The sequence below is a fragment of the Sinocyclocheilus grahami genome, unplaced genomic scaffold (genome assembly GCF_001515645.1).
Source record: "Sinocyclocheilus grahami isolate Dianchi unplaced genomic scaffold, SAMN03320097.WGS_v1.1 scaffold314.1, whole genome shotgun sequence".
Taxonomy (NCBI): domain Eukaryota; kingdom Metazoa; phylum Chordata; class Actinopteri; order Cypriniformes; family Cyprinidae; genus Sinocyclocheilus; species Sinocyclocheilus grahami.
Genome location: NW_015505493.1, coordinates 148540 through 168441, shown reverse-complemented (window position 1 = coordinate 168441; position 19902 = coordinate 148540). Strand labels below are relative to the sequence as shown.

The 19902-nt window shown below is 38.8% G+C and overlaps 1 protein-coding gene and 1 long non-coding RNA gene across 2 annotated transcripts in view; both read left to right on the top strand.

Moving 5' to 3' along the window:
• Nucleotides 1-3044: 3044 nt before the first annotated feature.
• The window catches only part of LOC107601894 (E3 ubiquitin-protein ligase LNX-like), a 44428-nt gene continuing 27570 nt past the window's right edge, over nucleotides 3045-19902 (top strand). Inside the window, exons 1-2 of the mRNA XM_016294245.1 lie at nucleotides 3045-3299; nucleotides 7012-7519. Coding sequence (XP_016149731.1) covers nucleotides 7092-7519 — 428 coding nt within the window. The 5' untranslated portion in view covers nucleotides 3045-3299; nucleotides 7012-7091. The remainder of the gene's footprint in view (nucleotides 3300-7011; nucleotides 7520-19902) is intronic.
• On the top strand, nucleotides 8533-9111 carry LOC107601904 (uncharacterized). The gene is made up of 2 exons (XR_001610983.1): nucleotides 8533-8705; nucleotides 8805-9111. It is a non-coding gene; the product is annotated as an uncharacterized lncRNA (long non-coding RNA).

The following is a 19902-nucleotide window of genomic DNA, read 5'->3' as shown; positions in this document are numbered from 1 at the left end:
ATAACATCTTCTGATTTCTCTCAACATGGGGACAGGAGAGCTGTCAGTCAATAAATTGGAGGAAAAAAAGTAACTTGCGTTACTTATTTGAAAAAATAACTTAGATATTCTCTTGTAAATTAAAAAGTAATGCGTTACTTTACTAGTTACTTGAAAAAAAGTAATCTGATTACGTAACTGGAGTTACTTGTAATGCGTTACCCCCAACACTGATGGTTTAGTTGATTTGGAGGAAGCGGATATTCGGATGACCGCTAAAACACTTAAAATCTGCAGCGACTTATCCTTAAAAAAAAGATTTTGTTGCAAAACATATACATATTTTTAATGGGATATAACAGCATACTAAATTAAGCTGGCCTGGATGTGCTTACAAGTCTGCTTTTATGTTAGTGTGTACTGTATGTGTGTGACTGTATGTTTGTTGTATGATGTGGGATTATGTGGGCATTGTCATGTTGTCATAAACTGAGCCAGTTATGCCCTACTTGCGCTCACTTATGGTCTAATGATTTATTCATGATCACACACATAGCCATGGCCACATGCATGTGCATAGACATATTTGATGTTTCATCATAGTTATATACCACTGTTCAAAAGTTTGTGGTCAGTAAGATTTTTTTAAAGAAATTCATACTTTTTCAAACTTATTCAGGTATGCAAGAAATGTTTTATGTTACAAAAGATTTTGATTTCAAAGAAATGCTGATCAAAGAGTGCTGCAAATGTGTCACTGAAGACTGAAATAATGGCTGCTGAAAAGTCAGCTTAGCCACCACAGAAATATATTACATATTATATATTAAAATATAAAACCGTTGTTCCAAATTGTAATAATATTTCAAAATATTTCTGTTTTTACTGTAATATTATTTTAGCAAGGCTGCAAAAAATGCAGTGTTGGTGAGCATAAGAGACTTCTTTAAAAAAATATTTTAAAAGTCTTTCAGACCTCAAACTTTTGAAAGGTAGTGTTCAATCTGAAACCAAAAGCAACCAAATACATCGCATAAATTAGGTGCCTTATCTGGGGAAAATACAACAACAAAAAATCAATACGTAAAAGTGGCATCATGAATATTATAGTCCAGAATCAAATTTCAGAATAAACAGATGATAGTACTCCACTGATTTCACATTAATCAAAGCAGACAGCTCTATAAAACCTGATTTTTAAAAAGGTTTTATAGAGCCACCCTTGTTCTAGAGTCTTTCGTTTTTGATGTGCTGGTTGATATGTTAGTGGTCTTGGATTTATTTAAAACAAAGTTTATTTGGCTATGAAGTGAAACACTTACAGTAATTATTCAGAGTTTAAACTTGTGATCTGTCTCATGATTCAAAGACCAGTAATTGTCTAAATATCCACACCCTGACACACAGACACAAATGACCCATTTAAACATGCACGTGTGTGTAGATGCAAAAACACCTTCTGGTTACTTGTGTTTTCTGATTCATTTATACAATGTGTCAGAATATATAAACCTGTTTGGAAAAATCAGCTCTCCCTTCCTTGATTAATAAATTCAGCAATGACAAAGTTATATAGAACGTCACTTGTGACTCAATGTGTGATTGAGTAGCTCAAAGTCAGCTTGAAGGCCTCAGCTATGAATTTAGAAATGTATTTAAAAGCTGGAGTTGAAAGCAACTGAAATTTAAGATAAATGAAAATGAACGGGATGCGAGTTTATTTATTTATTTAGCAACCAGTTATGCCCGCAGAGAGTTTGCCATTGCTCTACTGTAATAATTGATGTTGATATTTGATATTGGCATTTTCTGAGAATTACAATTAAGTGCATTTACTGTTTAGTTTGAATTCAAACTTTGACGAAACATTTTGGCAGCTGAAGAAAAATATTGGACATTGAAACAATATTAAATCTCTCTCTCTCTCTCTCTCTCTCTCTCTCTCTCTCTCTCTCTCTCTTTTTTATTCTCACACATTGAAATGATCACACCTAATTTTTCTCAGGAAGAGACAAAACTTTACCAAGCATGAGCTGTAAAAACTGCCCCTGATCTCCATACAATCTTTCTTACATTTACATTTAGTCATTTAGCAGACACTTTTATCCAAAGCGACTTACAAATGAGGACAATAAAAGCAGTCAAAACTAACAAAAGAGCAACAATATATAAGTGCAAATGACAAGTCTCGGTTAGCCTAACGCAGTACACGTAGCAAGGTGTGTATATATATATATATATATTATACACACACACACATATACACACACACAAACAAAGAAAAACAAGTAGATAGAATAGAAAAAGAAGAAAGCAAGTGTTTGTTTTTTGTTGTTTTTTTAAATAAAGAATAAAAAAGATAAATATAGATAAAGTAGAATTAAAATAGAATAGAAAGTGTTAGAGTTAGAGGGAACTCTAAGAGAGTAAGAGTTTTTAATCACACAGCCCAAAGCCCATACTCACACAAACATTAGGACACACGATTTCCTGAGAAATCAAATCTACAGCAAGCAAAGACAAATATCCACAGTTGATTTTGTGCAAGTAACCCCCACCCAGACAAAGATCATAACCAAATCATCAAATGCAGCGTGCGAAGATAAGACCAGCCGTTGCTCTCTGTCTGGTGACGTTAGTTGGGTGTGGGCCTTTGGATAGTGAAAATCAGCTTTACTGAATTGTTTGGGGTTCTTAAAGCACTTTGTTCAAAGTTATGTACGAGGATTTCTCAGAGGCATGTCACAGCTTGCCACATGCCGTCAGTGTATTTGCATTCGGTTTGGTGTGGGTGCATATAAGCATTTACTTCCGTTAAAAAATTACATTTGTGTGTTGTGATAGATTCTACTGTAGTGTGTTTAGTGTACACACAAACTTATGTCTTTATTTATGTAGTATAATGTTAAGAGACTGCTGTCTTCCTCTCAGTTATACCGTGTGTGTGTGTGTGTGTGTGTGTGTGTGTGTGTGTGTGTGTGTAAACCAGTTCCCGGCCCTACCAAAGCAGGTTAGGGCAGTTCTCATGTTTACCTGCCTACCGTTTTAGCTCTGCCTCTTCTCTCTCACTTCCTGTATCAGGTGCATGCATGTGTGCGTCAGGAGTTGGCGTCCCAGTGCATGATAGGATGGCCAGGGGTCTCTGGACTGAAATATTCACTTGAAGAACATTGGGACAACTTTCAAAGTTTACCTGACATCAGGGAAATTTTTAACCTGTGGCCACAGGGACAAAGTCCTCTTATTTTCTCTTTTACTTTCTCTCATTCACTCTCCTTCCTCAGTTTCCCTCTGCCGGAGCGGTTGGATTACCTGATCAGGTAAGCAGGAGAAATACACAGGTCTGAGTATATTTACTCAGCACATTTTATCTGTAACTTTCACCTGATGCTGATTTTTTTTTTTGATAAGCATGTACTTGTTGACTCAGCACAGCTGTGGAGAAACTTTCTTTGTGTATAAAGCAAGATGAACCCTTTGAAGTCACAAAGCCTGTGAAAATGTGTATGTTTGTGCACATGGAGGTATGTGTGTAAGCATTGCGCAGGTGTTGCTGTTCATATATTTGTAGTGTAAACACCTTAAGCTTAGATTGATAATCGTCATAATTATTCTTTTGGTTAGATTGAGTTTTTGTCAGCGGTTTTGACCACCAACTCTTTAGCCGGGATAACCAATAGCATGTCACCTATCAGTATGCGTGAATGTGTGTGTGTGTGTGTGTGTGTGTGTGGAAATGGAAAATTATAGCCTCACTTTTGCTATGTTTTCTGTTATCTTTATTGAATTTTACTATATATGGCATAACTTCTAGGTTTAATCAGCAATAAGACATTATATGGAGTGTAAAACATCAATCCTACAAAATACTAGTCATCTGCTAGATGGCATTATTTTATATTATATTATATTATATTATATTATATTATATTATATTATATTATATTATATTATATTATAATTAAATCGTTTTTAATTAAAATATTTTAAAATTTAACATTTTAAAATTTAAAAGACCACACTAAGAATTTTTGAACCACACTATACATGTAACATAACATCAGTGGAAACAAAAGATGGCATAGAGAGGAACAGACAGGATTATTGAGACAAGATCCTAAAGGAACAGAATGAAAATATATTGGAAGAAAAGTGGGTTAAAGAGGAAGATAGGAGGAGAGGGGTTCATACAGGAAGAGGCTGAAAACGAAAAGGGTGGGGGTGAGCTATGCACATTTCCATATGAACACTTATGTAACTCTCCCCACGCTATGCTGGCATGAAGTTTTGATGTTCCTCTCCTACATACTAGAAACATATAACCTCATTTCTCATATGGACTGTGTTTGTTCAAAATGTCTCTTCTGAGATATATTGCATTGTTTGTGGTTATTTTCCTCATGCACTCACTCACATTTAGAACACCCACTTCTATCATCTCTTTATGAATGTTATTTTTTGTGAATGGCTATGCTCATTAATATCCATAATTTCCGCTGAATAGTCATTATATGTGCATTAATCACTGTATGGATTTATTGCATTATTCATTAGCTATATGACTCAACAGTTGAATGTCTAATCAAAAGGGAACCCTACTATAACTCAACCATTCAACCCTGTTCAACAAAATTATTACATAATATTTTGTGTGTGTGTGGATAGATAGATAGATAGATAGATAGATAGATAGATAGATAGATAGATAGATAGATAGATAGATAGATAGATAGATAGATAGATCTGATTTTGAAAATACTTATTGCTGTAACATAACAAAATCGCACATTCGGGGTTCAGGTTGAAATCAGAGTATCGAAAGATTCCGATACACCGTGGAATGTTCTTCTAAAACATGTCTGAACAAAGAGTGGTGAAGTCAAATACAGATCCACAGCAGGAGCAAGAGAGCAAGAGATCCACCCTGCTGCCTCTTTTCTTACAGTGCTGCCTTCATCAAGTGTGCTATCTGTTCTATTCTATCAGAAGCACGGGTGGTATTGAAAGGCTGAGATGTTATAGGGAAAAAATGCCATCTATAAGCATTTTCACTAGTAGTCTTAGACTTTTGGACCCCACTATATATTTTTGTGTCTGCTTTTGCATTAATTCCTTCATTGTTGCATTGCTGTGCACTTTGTGTGATGGGAAAGTATGTTTGTCTGTACTGAGTGATATAAAAGTGCTGGCACACAACACACACACACACACACACACACACACACACACACACACACACACACACACACACACACACACACACACGAGACAAGGCTGATTAGGCACAAATGATTGAACCATTAATACACACTATGTTCTGTGTTTGTCTGTATATTCCTTCCATTAAGCCATTTATTGAGGATATTTTCAGCTTTTTCAGTCATTAAACATTGATCCCACTGGATCTAAGATTATACTGTTATTTTTATTTGTGTAGCTTTCTGGTTGATTGTGCACTTTAATGCCATTAACACTCTTTTATGCTTAGTACACTTACCACAGCTTTCCTCTGTGCCAAAGGCCACCCGAGAAACAATATTATCTCCTCGGAGGAAAATATGAGTGAAAGAGTCAGAGTTGAAAGAAAGAAAGTAAAATGAAACGAGTAGCTATTAAGTCCTGTCATTCTGTTTTTTTAGAACAATGGATTTTTCACTAGAAGTGCCTTTGAATGCGGGAAGACAAAAGAAAATGGAAAATTCCAATTGAATAAGAGCCGCAGGGTAAAACGATTATTGTGTGTGTGTGTGTGTGTGTGTGTGTAATTCAATGCAGTCGCATACTCAAGCCATATCGTCACTCTGAAGGATCATTAAAGAGATGATGATTTACGGAGAACGCAGGGTTGCCAGGTATAACTGTGTCCTTGGGCACACTCCTTTATGGGTGGGAGTGTGTGTGTGTGTCCTCTTATATAGTCCTGGTTAAGCTCAGATCAGATTACAGGGAGGCAGACAATAAAGCTATTCTCATGCATTCACCTGCAGTTCACTGTCGTTCAACGGTTTCCTGTTCAAATCAACAGTGGGTGACTTCACAAAATCGGAGAAGCCATATTCAAACTCACAGAAAGATATAACGAGACTTTGAGAGTGTACACTATGTTCAGTGCAGAGATTGTACTCAGTGAGACACTCCAGACAAAATTTTATGGCAGTAATAATATTACACTCCCATCATAACCATACAAACTCCCACGTGCGAATGAGTTGTCTGTATACAACAGGTGTGGTGATAAACTCCGTCTTATGCAAGAACATCCTGAGCACAGCATTTCTTTAATAAGATAAAGTATGAAGTTAAACATTTGTCATTATTTACTCACCCACATGTCATTCAAAACCTGTATGCGGTTGTTTTTACTGTGGAACATTTATTCATTTATTATAAAACAACAGTTTATAGAGACTATGTCTGTCAAGCTCCAAAAAGCTCACTCTCTCCTTTCAAAGGTAATTAAATAAACAAAGTTACAGGTTCAGAATGGCATGAAGCTAAAGCTAAGCTAGGAGTTTATGTAAACTCAGCTACATAGAAACACACAAACACAATTCTTTTCACTAGTAAATGACAGGCTCACATGAAGCCAGGTATAACTGCTTCTGGAAACATCCAGAATAATGCTAGCAAAGTAGCTGTTCTCTGTGTGACCATGCTTAAAAGTTCTACTGAATAACTGCCAGTTATAAAATTACTTTTCTTTTTCTCCAACTGGGTTTATTAAGAGTCTCAGGTGCGATATTGATATTTCTGTTGCCTGTGGAATATAAAATGAGTTTTGGATCAGTCTGATATTTATCCTTCTGCCAGCTCAGGGAATTAAAAATAGAGTAAGAGCAGAATGGGCAGAAAGTAAAAACTAATTTTTGCTGCCCTCTTTTTGCTAAACTGTGTCTTTGGGTGTGTGCGAAACTGCCTTTCCAGCAAACACAGCTAACAAGATTATTATGTGGACACACCTATTTGCCATTAATGACAGTTCCTTTCATTTTTTTTCTTCTTCTTTTTTTTTTATGTGCTCCTCCCATACAGGTGGATGGCTCAAAACGCAACCTGACACGACAAAGCCCTCCAACCACAAAGATTCAGTAAAGCTTCGACACAATTACACAATGAGTGATCAGGAAGAGGGGGGTGCTGTGGCGATGCCCATTTGCGGTGCAACAGGAGTCAGTCCCACGTCCCCTCCTCCTGACCTTTGCCATGTCTGTGGACAACGGCACCTACAGGAGGAGAACCATGAATATTCCTATAAAGAGGAGGTGGATGATGACCTTATGTGCCACATCTGCCTTCAGCCTTTGATCCGGCCACTGGACACCCCCTGTGGACATACCTATTGCCAGGAGTGCCTGACAAACTTCCTGCTGGAGAGCGACTTCTGCCCGGTGGACCGCACTCCCCTGATGCTGCAGACCTGTCGCAAGTCCAGCCTGCTGGTGCACAAGCTGCTGGATAAACTGATGGTGTCCTGCCCCTTTACCGAACACTGCACTGAAGTGATGCCGCGGGGAGAAATGGAGGGACACATCAGGAGCCGGTGAGGAAATCCCCCTCAGAGCTGTTTTTGATGTGATAGTAGTGATCTTAACAAGATTTGAGCTTCTTGATGAAATTTAAGATGGTGGTAGACAGGTTTGGAAAACGTACAATATGATTTAGCCAAGTAGAACATGGATCTGCTTCTTTTCTTGGTCCTGGAGCAATATTGCTTTCATCATAACCCGAATACAACCAGGGGCACTGTTTTTGCGAAATATCATTGTTTTTGAAGTTTATTTTACCTGAAGCCAAACAGCTGCATTGATGCAAAAACTAAGCAGCCACCTTACTATGGCAAATGCTTATTTAACTGTCAACAAATTAATTAGGACTTTTTGGCCTATTAAATATAAATTAGGTATTTTTTTAAGGGATAGTTCACCCAAAAATTAAAATTCTGTCATTAATTACTCCCCCTCATGTCGTTCCAAACCCCTTAATACTTTTGTTCATCTTCGGAACACAAATTAAGATATTTTAAATGAAATCTGAGAGCTTTCTGACCCTCCATAGACAGCAATGCAACTACCACGTTCAAGGCCCAGAAAGGTAGTGAGGACATAGATAAAATAGTCCATGTGACAGCAGTGGTTCAACCTTAATTGTATGAATCTACGAGAATACTTTTTGTGTGCAAAGAAAACAAAAGCAATGACTTTATTCAACAATTTCTTCTCTTACTCACGTATCCCTCTGCTTGTAAACAAGGCGCAGCGCGGCTGGGTTCTACCTCTACGTTCAACTCTGTCGAAGACTGACATAGAAGAGAAGGAATTATTGAATAAAGTCGTTATTTTTGTTTTCTTTGCTCACAAAAAGTATTCTTGTAGCTTTATGGTGGAACAGTTGAACCACTGATGTCACATTGACTATTTTAATGATGTCCTAACTACCTTTCTAGGCCTTGAACATGGTATTTCCTTTGCTGTCTATCTAGGGTAAGAAATCTCTTGAATTTCATCAAAAATATCTTAATTTGTGAGTAATTAATGACAGAATTTTAAGTTTTGGGTGAACTATCCCTTCAATATTCATGAGCCAAGCTGATAAGTTTTATAATTGTGTCTGTCCATTTTCAGACCTTTCTACAACCCTGATCCTTACCATGGTGTGGTCACATTTACCGTTGCTCAGAGAAAAAAAAGCAGAACCAAATGTGACAAAATACCATGAATTACATACAGGTATAATGACAATGAATTGAACATCCAAATCTATTCTGCCAGCCAGCAATCAAACCAACCCTAAATAACTGCTTTCCAGACAGACTTTTTTATTGACAGGTTTATAATGTTGGTGTTGGCTGAATAGTTGCCGCTCGTCCATTGTGGATCTTCTGTTTTGTTTTGTTGCTTAGTTACGAGTTTCTGCCCACACAGAGGTCACTGATGAACATCAACCAAGAGGCTTGTTATTAGACATTGCTGCAAATTTGCAGAGGGAAATGTTTCACCACCAGAAGTTTATCTGGCGAAATTGCATTACACCAATTCCCATTGAACTGACTAGATTTCACTTGTGAAATTTTGCCAAGCAACAGTAAATGTGACCACACTGTAATGTTTACAACCAGATGAAATCATGAAAAAATTGTGGTGGGGAGATAAATATGAGGCCATCCCTAGTCCTAATAAGTTTTATTGGTTAAAAAACTATTTTTCAGTTTCAAAGATGTTGATCCAGACATTCAGCCTTAAGGTTTGAAGGACATTTTCAGTAAGGACTCATCTTCAATTTGAGGTTAACATGAAGGATTGGCAAAGCACAGATTAATGTATTGAACTGTATAAGCAAGTTTTGAATTGCTGAATGTGACTGATACGCTTCATCTTCTCATTGGCATTCATAAGCAGCTCTTCATTCATTGTCATTCATAAAAGACTCTTGTCAACGATTCGCCTCAATAGAAGACATGTGTCGAGCACATCTCCGTCTGCGTGCATGCATTTGTTTGTTTATTTCGTTAGAGGATTCTTTTGTTCTCCACTCCTCAAGAGGTAGCAACCCCACAGTGACCTCTGTTTAACTGACTAAGATATCTTCCACCTCAGTGCCTTTGGGGACGTTATGCTAACTAATGGTTTTTATTGGAACTCTCCCTCACTCTCGCCATTTTCAGGATGGTAGCCCTGTTGAAAAAAACAGCATATGGTTATGCAAACCAGCAAAGGACCAGCTTAAACCAGCAAAGGACCAGTTTAAACCAGCAAAGGACCAGCATAAACCAGCAAAGGACCAGCTTAAACCAGCATCCCAGCGTCAAAACATACCTAACCAGCATATGCTGATTTTTTCAACAGGGAGAGTCTCTGTCGTTCCTGTGGACTGTTTCTGAATCATTAGTGCTCCACAGACCTGAGGGCCTCTGTTGAAATTAATTGCATTTTGTTACTGGCGTTAATGGAAAGTTTCCCTCTCATTTAAAATTCCACTTACGGAAACATAATCAACTTGCCCTTTTCTCCAGTCAACCAAAAACCCACACTTGCTTCTTTCCATACTATTGCTCCTCTCCCCTCCCACATCCTTCTCTTTTTATACTGGGCTCTTGGGCTTTCAGTTCATCGTTCTTTGTCTTTCTCTTCCTCTCCCTGCTTTCTCCAATGTGGTCTGGTCTCCAGTGGTCTTAGTTGGTTCAGGACTGTAAAGTTGGACAACATTCAAAATGGGACGGGACTTAAGCGGAACAAGAACTGGTGAGGACCAGCCAAAGACTCTTTCTATGTAAGAATGGCCTTCAATTCACTTCATTTTTTTTTTGAGAACTTTTGTACAAAGTTCCTCTTGATTCCATGCATGTAAGCTCAAGAGATGCATTTTTCTGTGTCAGCTGCTACAGATTGAGTTTGTGTTCTAGCATTTGTGGTCATGTGATGTTTAACCGTGAGGCTTCCTTCACACTTGTGACTCAAAACTGTGTGGTGAAAATATTTGGTGTACAGTTTTGATTGCTGCTTTGATGTGTTTTAGCTAGTTTGCATGTGCTCTGGAGCTTTGTATCAAATGCTGAGAACTGTGTATCTTGTACCGTATGTTGGTCTGGTTAAATTTTTTGTGTTTGCAGTCAAGCACATCTAGATGCACTTTGTCTCTCAGTGTGCATAAGCATGTGCTTGTGTCTGCATGTATTTGGCGGTGTACAGACTTTCCTGGAATCCTAGATCAGATCTGGGTAGAGAGGAGGGAATGTACCGCCTTAGGCTGTCCTTGGGCTCTTACGGACCTGCAATATTGATGATAGCACATACTATACTGTCACCAAATCATACAGTTAATGAAACTGCTGTAAAGTTTGGAGATCTATGAACCTATAACCATTGTCTGATTACGTGATCTTGTGAGTTATTGTCTCTTTGGAGAATGATTGAAGAATATTCAAGCTATAAATAGAGTCTATCTATCTATCTATCTATCTATCTATCTATCTATCTATCTATCTATCTATCTATCTATCTATCTGTCTGTCTGTCTGTCTGTCTGCCTGCCTGCCGCTAGAGTCACACAGCTGACTTTCTATCTGTCTCTTTCTGTCTATCCATTTGTTCATCTATACATTCATCTATCCTACTGTCCATGCGTCCATCCATCCATCCTCCTCATGCCTACTCTCTACACACACGTACACATAAACACACACACACCGCTTCATAGCTGAATGAACCGTTGCGTTGCAGAGGGGGGTGGTCTTTGCCACACGCTCTACCTTTGAGGCATACGGACAATGATAGATGGACCACCCAAGCCTGCATCTCCCCCTCTCTCCGGGGTCAGTTGGTTCGCCCCAGTTCTCTCTCTCTCTGTAGAGCATGCGGCAGTATAAGTCAGACGCTGTGTTGCCACACTCACACATACTCTCTCTCGCACATTCACAGCAGCATGTGGGCTCGTGAGCGTAAATCCTCTCACTCTTGGATGATGCCCAGGACAGATTAGACTGCAACGCAACCATCGCACCCGACCGGCGTGCCAGCAAACACCGCTCTCTGCCTCCTCTTCTCCTTCTACCTCAACCTTCTCTTTTCTTCTCCATCTCGGCTCCAGTGCACCTGCGCCCGCTCCAGATGCCGCTCCTGCCTCCTTTTCTTCTCGAGTCTTTCTTCATCCTGCACTCTCTGTTCTCCTCCGCTGGCAGCGCTCCCAGTCTTTTCCTCTCCGTCTACAGCTGCTGATCTCTCAACTGCTGAGATGACCGGGCTAAAAGCCTGAGGGAGGCGAGGAAAGAAAGAAAAGTGGAAAGACAAAGAAACAAGAAGAAACGGAAAAGGAAGAATAGCTTTTTTACTTGAGAGAAAGGCGGGAGGGGGGCTCAGAACTGTAGTAGAGGTGGAGGAGCAAGGGGCAGGGAGGAAGCCGGATAGGAAACACTGCATTCAGCCTAGGGAAAGAGAAAGAAAGCAAAAGAAAGAGAGACTTAAGACCCTGGAGAGAGAGGGTCATGAAGGCTCTGCTGCTGTTGGTTCTGCCCTGGCTCAGTCCAGCAAACTACACTGACAATGTGGGCAACCTGCACATCCTCTACTCAGAACTGTGAGTAACACACATTGTCCTGTGTGCCTGTCTGGTATGAGTTGCGTCCCATAAGTACCATCTCATCTAGTCTTATACAGGACAAGTCACACTGTACCCCATCCCACCCAGTACTGCAATGTGTGCATCTGGTTGTGTGTTTAGGTGTGTGTGTGCGTGTATCCATACATCATTCTCAACAACCTGCATAAATCCCAATCGACCCCTTTTTTTTACCTAAACAATTGCTTGCATACCTGTATGTGTTTGTGCATTGCTTGCATATATGTGTAGATGTTTCTAGATGTATTATCATGCCTAAAATGTCATTTAAAAAGGACAAATTCATCATGTTGTGCTTTTTATTGTAGTTGTATGGCAGGGGACAGTGGTGTAGAGGTGGTTATGGTTGCGTTCTGTGATGAAGCAGGTTTTGTTTTGATGCTACCAAGCAGCGAGAAAGACTGCAGCATGGCTGAGATGACCTAATGTGTGTGAGCAGGTGTGTTTCCGCATCAAACAGTGAGGAGAATTTGGATTCCTGACATTTTAAGAAGGTTTTTACTGTCATATATCATATATTTGTTAGATATAAAATGTCTGTTATCTTTGCACAAGGAAAAAGGACTGACTCCAACACCCACCGGATATCTGACAACAGCATATTCAGTCACTCTTGGAGCTGCACGGAACATAAAACATTCAAGCTGAACTTCATCTCTTGAGGCAAAATCACCACACACTCCTTAAAAGAGTAAAATATATGCTTTTACGCTGCAGCAAACACCGTAAGAGCTTCTTCATTGTGCGCTGCACTGTTAAAAAGACACTTCTGCATTCAGCGCGAGAGTACCGTGAGTGTGTTTGGGTGAAAGCTGGTTATATTGATCCCGGGTCTTTGGCAGAAACACAATTGTGCCGTGTAAGTTTGTGTGAAAGGCTGAGCGTAGTACAATAGACTGCATTACAAATCCTCGCTGCTTTTAGAGTCTAGACCATACACAACACAGACATGCTGAAATTGGTGTGTATAGCATGAAAGAAAAGGAGGATTGGAGTGGAACAGGACAGTGAGGTGTCTTCAGAGAGATGAATGGTTAGAAGACCGATAAGGTAATTTCCTGCACCATCTGTCCATGCGTTTGTTTGGCTTGGATCTCTTAGGATGAGGTCTTTCCGTTTTTCGTCTCTGTGTATGTGGGTCACCGTATGAGCCGTGTTTTATGATTTATGTCCCTGTGTATGTGCGTGTCATGGGTAGATGTGTATGCATTGAAAAAGAGAAGAGAGAGGCGTTGTGTAGTCCGTTTTTGTTTGGCTGGCTGATGGGAGCACGGTCGTTCATCTTCATATATGTTGACAGAAAGCTTCTATTCTCATCTCTCTCACACACACTGGCCTTCTTTCTGTACTTTAAGCTAGCTGTGTTTTGCTTTGCCCAGAATGTCTCTTCTTTTTTTACATATCAGTATCTTTTCCTTTCTGTCTTTCTTTGTTATTGTATGTTGAACTTCTCACAGATTTCTCTGTAGCGCTGTGGTGGGTATTCACTCTTGGATAGGAATGATAGCAAAATCAATCACACACATGCTAGTATCTTGTATTAACATCTATCTCAGGTGATCCAGTCACAAGCGTTCAGGCAAGACAGGTTTACTTGGTATTAACATTTCATGCAACCACTCAGGTCTTTCAATATGTTTTGCATTCCAATTTTTTTAATTAGACACATTTTCTTTAAAAACTGCACATAACCAGTAAAGTAAACCCTTGTTTTATTGCAACTGATGATTGAGAGGCGAGCATGAGGTCCTTTTATTTTGTCTGGAACAAATGCGATGTGGTACAATGCGTTTCTGACTTCCTCCGTATGTCGTCTGAGTGTTCGGATTGCAACTGTTTTGGACCGTGTTTACACTTGTATAGAACTGACCGCTTATGAAATTAATGTTAATACTAGGTGTAAACAGTGTCTGTCAGAGTTGATATCCTGAATGTTTGATCTCGGCTGAGGCTGCCATCTTCCCTTGACTACACACACATTTCCTTTCTCTCTTATGCTTTGACCTGCTTAATTAGACTTTGAATTAAACATTAATCTTCTCTGTGCACTGTTTGCAGATGTTTTTTTAATGCAGATGCTTGATGTGTGTTTGTTCTCAGAGGCACAATACCTGATAAACAGAATTGCTAATAATACTGCAAACAGTTTAAAGGTGAATTGTGTGATTTCTGCACCACTAGTGTCACTAAATGGTATTGCAAAAACAATACTGGGAAAGAAGGTACCCCGCCTCAAACTTATGCCATTGGTTGAGCCAATGTTTCGGACTGGTCAGAATGTCTTGATAGTGTGACAGTCATACTCGTAGTCAGTATTTACACTCTTTTAGGAAATGAATGTGCCAGTGGATCACTTTATATTCTCGCTTTATTGATATGGGACAGGAGAATGGATTTTAACGGATTCTCCTTCCTGATGTCCAGCTCTATTCATTCAAAACAGTTCTGCTTCCCAATGCTTTTATAGATGTGGAGGTGTATCTTGCACATTGCATGAGTGTAAAGGTATGCTGAGATGTGCCTTTTCATGTTTGTGTGATGTTGGATGTGTCTGCACATGCTTTATCAGGTGGTATTCCAGAAAAACAGCTCACACATCTAGAGACATAAGCACTATATGAACAAATTTCATGATATGGTAATGTTAATGAAGTTCATGGAATGTTGAATTCATTTAATGAATAGATTGATTTTAATATATTTCACCGATAAAATACTCACCTAATTGGACATTATATTGGCTTCAAGAATACAAATTTTTCTGAAAGGATTTTAAACTTTTTTTTAAAAGAGACTGAAATACATCATTTTGGCATTTAAAATAGGTTTTCTGGCAAAGTTTTTCCATAGTTCACTGCTAAATGAGAGTCCCGCAATCAGATTGTGCTTGAGCATTGATGCTGTCAATATGATGATATTGTACATGTCGTGTCTATCCAGATGTAAATATAAATGTTTCACATGAAAGCCTATGAATACTAATGAGATGATCTTGTCTGTCCACATTTCACACTGACTTTTTAACCCGGCCAGATAGGTGTGAGGAGCTTCTGTTACCATTCATGCGATGTCATGTTACCTCAAAAAAAAGTGTTAAGATGTACTTTAGAGGTAGGACATCACACTTCTTGAGGGCCGTGCTAACTTGTCTAGAGCTTTCTTACGTTATTGTAGCATATGTGGGCTGGAAAATGTTCTTGTGAATCAGATTTGTGTCACGATACAGCTGTGTTTGAAAGCGGCTTGGCTGCTCTTACTAATATGAATGTGAATGAGAGTGGCTGGAAGGCTGATCCCTGTCAGTATGAGACTCTAGATGAATATGGTGTTGATTTGTGCACTTTGACCTGGTTCATATTTTTCTTTTAGTAGGAATAGATCAGTTATGGGTGTGGGGAACTGTGACTGATTTTGTGTAGGCTACTTGCATTTGTGTATGTCTGCATGGCTCTGGTCAGACAGCAGCATGTCGTCATCAGGGTGACGTGCGTGTAGTGAGAAAACAGGGCTGTAGCTGTGGGGCCGTGTGTGGCCGTGGTGACCTTATTTTCAGGCATAGTGAGCGGATGACCGCTGAACGTGAGCGGTTTGTCCTCCGGCATTCACTGGATCACTCAGTGACCGCATAACTCATCTACTTATCTGTGAAAAGGCACATCACACAAACAGCATACTGCTTAAAAAAAAGAAAAGAAATGTGGAAACCTGTTCTATGTAATATGTACTAGTGCTGTCAAACAATTAATCGCGATTTAATCGCATTCAAAATAAAAGTTTTTGTTTACATATGTATGTGTACAGTGTATATTTATTATGTATATATAAATACACAAACATACAGTATATATTTTGAAAATATTTACATGTGTATATACATTTATATATTTATATTTTATATTATATATAAATATATTAATATAAACAACATATTTTTCTTAAATATATATACTGTATATATGTATGTGTTTGTATTTATATATACATAATAAATATACACATTATGTAAACAAAAACTTTTATTTTGGATGCAATTAATCACGATTAATCGTTTGACAGCACTAATATGTACTATAAGAACCATCACTGATGCATAATAAATATGCACAATACACACACATATATATTATGTATACACAAAACTTTTATTTATTTAATCGCTTGACAGCACTAACATATCTATATATACAAATCCCTTCTACATCCCACCCGACAGCCAAAGTCCTGTTTTATTCTCAATCATTAATAAGAGATGGCAGAGGTAGCTGGTTATCTCCAAATAATTACTTCTTGTCAGCTTTCCTTCCTTGTAATCACTCATTTCAAGTTTTAATTTCAGCTTTCACACACACATTTACCTTTAGCTGGAGTGAGCCTGCAAAATCAAAGCGGTCTTCAGACAAATGAAAAGGATGACCTACATGTGACTGCCACATTCTCCTCTGCAGAGTCAAATACTGCTTCTGAGGTCTTTCCCCCGGAGAGATTGTCGGACGCTGTTGTTCTGCGTCCTCTCGCCTTCCTCATCAGGTTAATGATGATGAGGAGCAGGAAGAGCAAAAATGTTGTTGCTAATTCAACACTTTAGCCGCATCCGAGACAGAGAGTTGGCAGAGACCTTTTCCCTGCTCAGCACCTGAGCTCAGGGCTGGATCTGCACCTGGGCTGGGTGCTCAGTCACTGCTGGGAGATGGTAAGAGAGTTTAGGAAAGGCACAGGAAGTGGAGGGTGTGGGTTTCTTGTTTGCGTGTAACATATAGATAGATATTAAATACTCATTCCACAATATATAGACAGACAAAATGCACATAGACCCGGATTCAAATCCTAATACATATTTTAATAAGTCAAGTGATTGCCAAGCATTTTGATGTGTATTTTGATAGTCAAATGAGTTTCGAGCGACATAATGGTGGAAAAGGAAATGCAAATGACCTGCAGAGTTTCAGAGTGACTTGATTGTACTGCATAAATGTAGACATATTAATGGTAATGGTAAAAAAAAAAAGTTTTAGACTTTTTAAAATCTATAATAACACCATCACCATCATCTTAATATGCCTAGTTCCTTACTATAGAGTAGGTGAAAAACAGTATGTGAAAAGAGTAGTAAGTCTGAATTCATAAAATATTAGGCAAAAAGATTTTTATCTACTATTACTTCTGCTGAGAACCTGAAGTGCGCACCCAATGGACACTTTACTATCCCACGAGGCCACAGGAGAGGAGATGTGAATGCAAGTCACATGGCAATGAAAACATGACATCTGGATCATACATTTTACACAATATACAGGTGCATCTCAATAACTTGCTCTCATCTGAAAAGAGGACTTTGGACCACTGGGCAAAAGTTCTTCTTCTCCTTAGCCCACGTAAGACGCCTCTGAGGTTCAGGAATGGCTTAACAAGAGGAATACGACAACTGTAGCCAAATTCCTTGACACGTCTGTGTGTGGTGGCTCTTGATGTCTTGACCCCAGCCTCAGTCCATTCCTTGTGAAGTTCACTCAAATTCTTGAATAGATTTTGCTTGACAATCCTCATAAGGATGAGGTTCTCTCGGTTGGTTGTGCATCTTTTTCTTCCACACTTTTTCCTTCCACTCAACTTTCTGTTAACATGCTTGGATACAGCACTCTGTGAACAGCCAGCTTATTTGGCAATGAATGTCTGTGGCTTACCCTCCTTGTGAAGGGTGTCAATGATTGTCTTCTGGACAACTGTCATATCAGCAGTCTTCCTCATGATTGTGTAGCCTAGTGAACCAAACTGAGAGACCATTTTGAAGGCTCAGGAAACCTTATGGGTGTTTTGAGTTGATTATCTGATTGGCATGTCACCATATTCTAATTTGTTGAGATAGTGAATTAGTGGGTTTTTGTTAAATGTGAGCCAAAATCATCACAATTAAAAGAACCAAAGACTTAAACTACTTCAGTCTGTGTGCATTGAATTTATTTAATACACGAGTTTCACAATTTGAGTTGAATTACTGAAATAAATGAACTTTTCCACTACATTCCAATTTATAGAGATGCACCTGTATACTCCCAGAAAAAAGGTATAACAAATTTAAAATTTAGTTAAGTTACTAACACTATGTACCATTTCGGGCTAAATAAGGTACAAAGATGTACCTTTTTAGCTTCTCTACCTTAGGGTACTGGCCTTACAGCTTTGTACCTTTTTGACAGTGTAGAACAGGGATCCTCAAATCTGGCCCATGAGATCCACTTTCCTGCAGAGTTTAGCTCTAACCCTAATCAAACACACCTGAGCAAGCTAATCAATGTCTTCAGGATCATTAGAAAATCACAGGTAGGTGAGTTTGATCAGGGTTGGAGCTAAACTCTGCAGCGCATTGGCCCTCCGGGGCTAGATTTGAGGAACCCTATTGTAGAACATACTTTTTTTAATGGTTGTGAAATAAGTTTCTCACCAAATGCCGTAGCTACTCTAAGATACTATACTATAAGATAGTGTGTGATTTTGGATGAAGCTCATTTCTTAAGACACAAAGATACAAATGCAAGGCCTCTCAGTTTGAATGGGCTCGCACTAGCGTAAAAAACTTGTTGTCACAGTGGCACACTCGAAGAGGGCCGCATATGTGAAGATATCTGGGAAAACTAGGCCAAGCAGAGCAGCTCAAGTGAAGCTAAAGTGTTAATAAAAAGATTACACATATACTCTCAAACCAACAGTGACCTCCTCTGAAGATGTTTTGCGCTCTTATAGATGCATATTTTAAACCTTAAGTACACAAGCACACACACATTCACTGGGGGACAAGCGTCTTAAAAAATGCTTAAAATGCACCGCTGGGGTGTCAGTTCTGTCCTTGGCTTCGACTGAATTTTTGCAGAACAACATACAAACGCAAAATAGATGGCATGGAAAGGGCTCGCACTCCGTCTGCCATGAGAGCGGGTCAGTTGTATCTACCGCTTCAGACTGTGCACAGGTCTTAATGTTAAGCGCTCAGAGCAAAGATAACACACTCCAGCGCTATCTCCTGCACACATTAGAGAACTAAAGCAGATCACTGTCCTGGTTCCACACTGAGAGCGAGAGAGAGAATGTGAGAAATAAAGTCAATGCGGCCGCTCAGCTGGGGGTGGGGAGGGGGGGTAGAGGGATGAACATAAATCTGCTGCTGTCTTCATCCTGCTGTTCTCATCACAGAGAAGAAGGGAAACAGAGAAGTGGGAGGGGAGGAGGAAGGTATAGAAAGAAGGTTTGAGAGAGAAAGAGATGGTGGAGGGAAAGGGAGGTCTGCATAACTGTCCTTGCAGGCTGCCAGTGTGAGATCATTGGTTGGCTGAGTGAGTCACATGACACAGTTTCAGCACAGGGAACTGGTTAATGCTGTAGTGTTTGTGTCACTGTTCATATGGGATAGATTTCAAGTTGTAGTTTTGAGGCAAAGTGTTTTTATTTGTATTTTTAATTCCAATACAATTTCAGATGCATCGATGAACGCGATTATTCTTGTTAGCTAAAACTAGAACTAAAATCATTAAAAAATAATACATTTTTTGTTAAGTTTAAAATAACTAAAACTAAACAAACTAAAAAGAATAAATACATATAATAAATACAATTGAAAAACTATATAGACATATTAAAAAACGAATAAAACTGGCAAAAGCACACAACATAATAAAACTTTAATTACAATTAAAATGAAAACAGAAAATATACTAAATATACAATAATTAAATAAGTCTAATTAAAAATATTAACAACAATTATGATGGTATATCAGTAATACTACAACAAATGTTGATGACATTTATATAAATTAATATA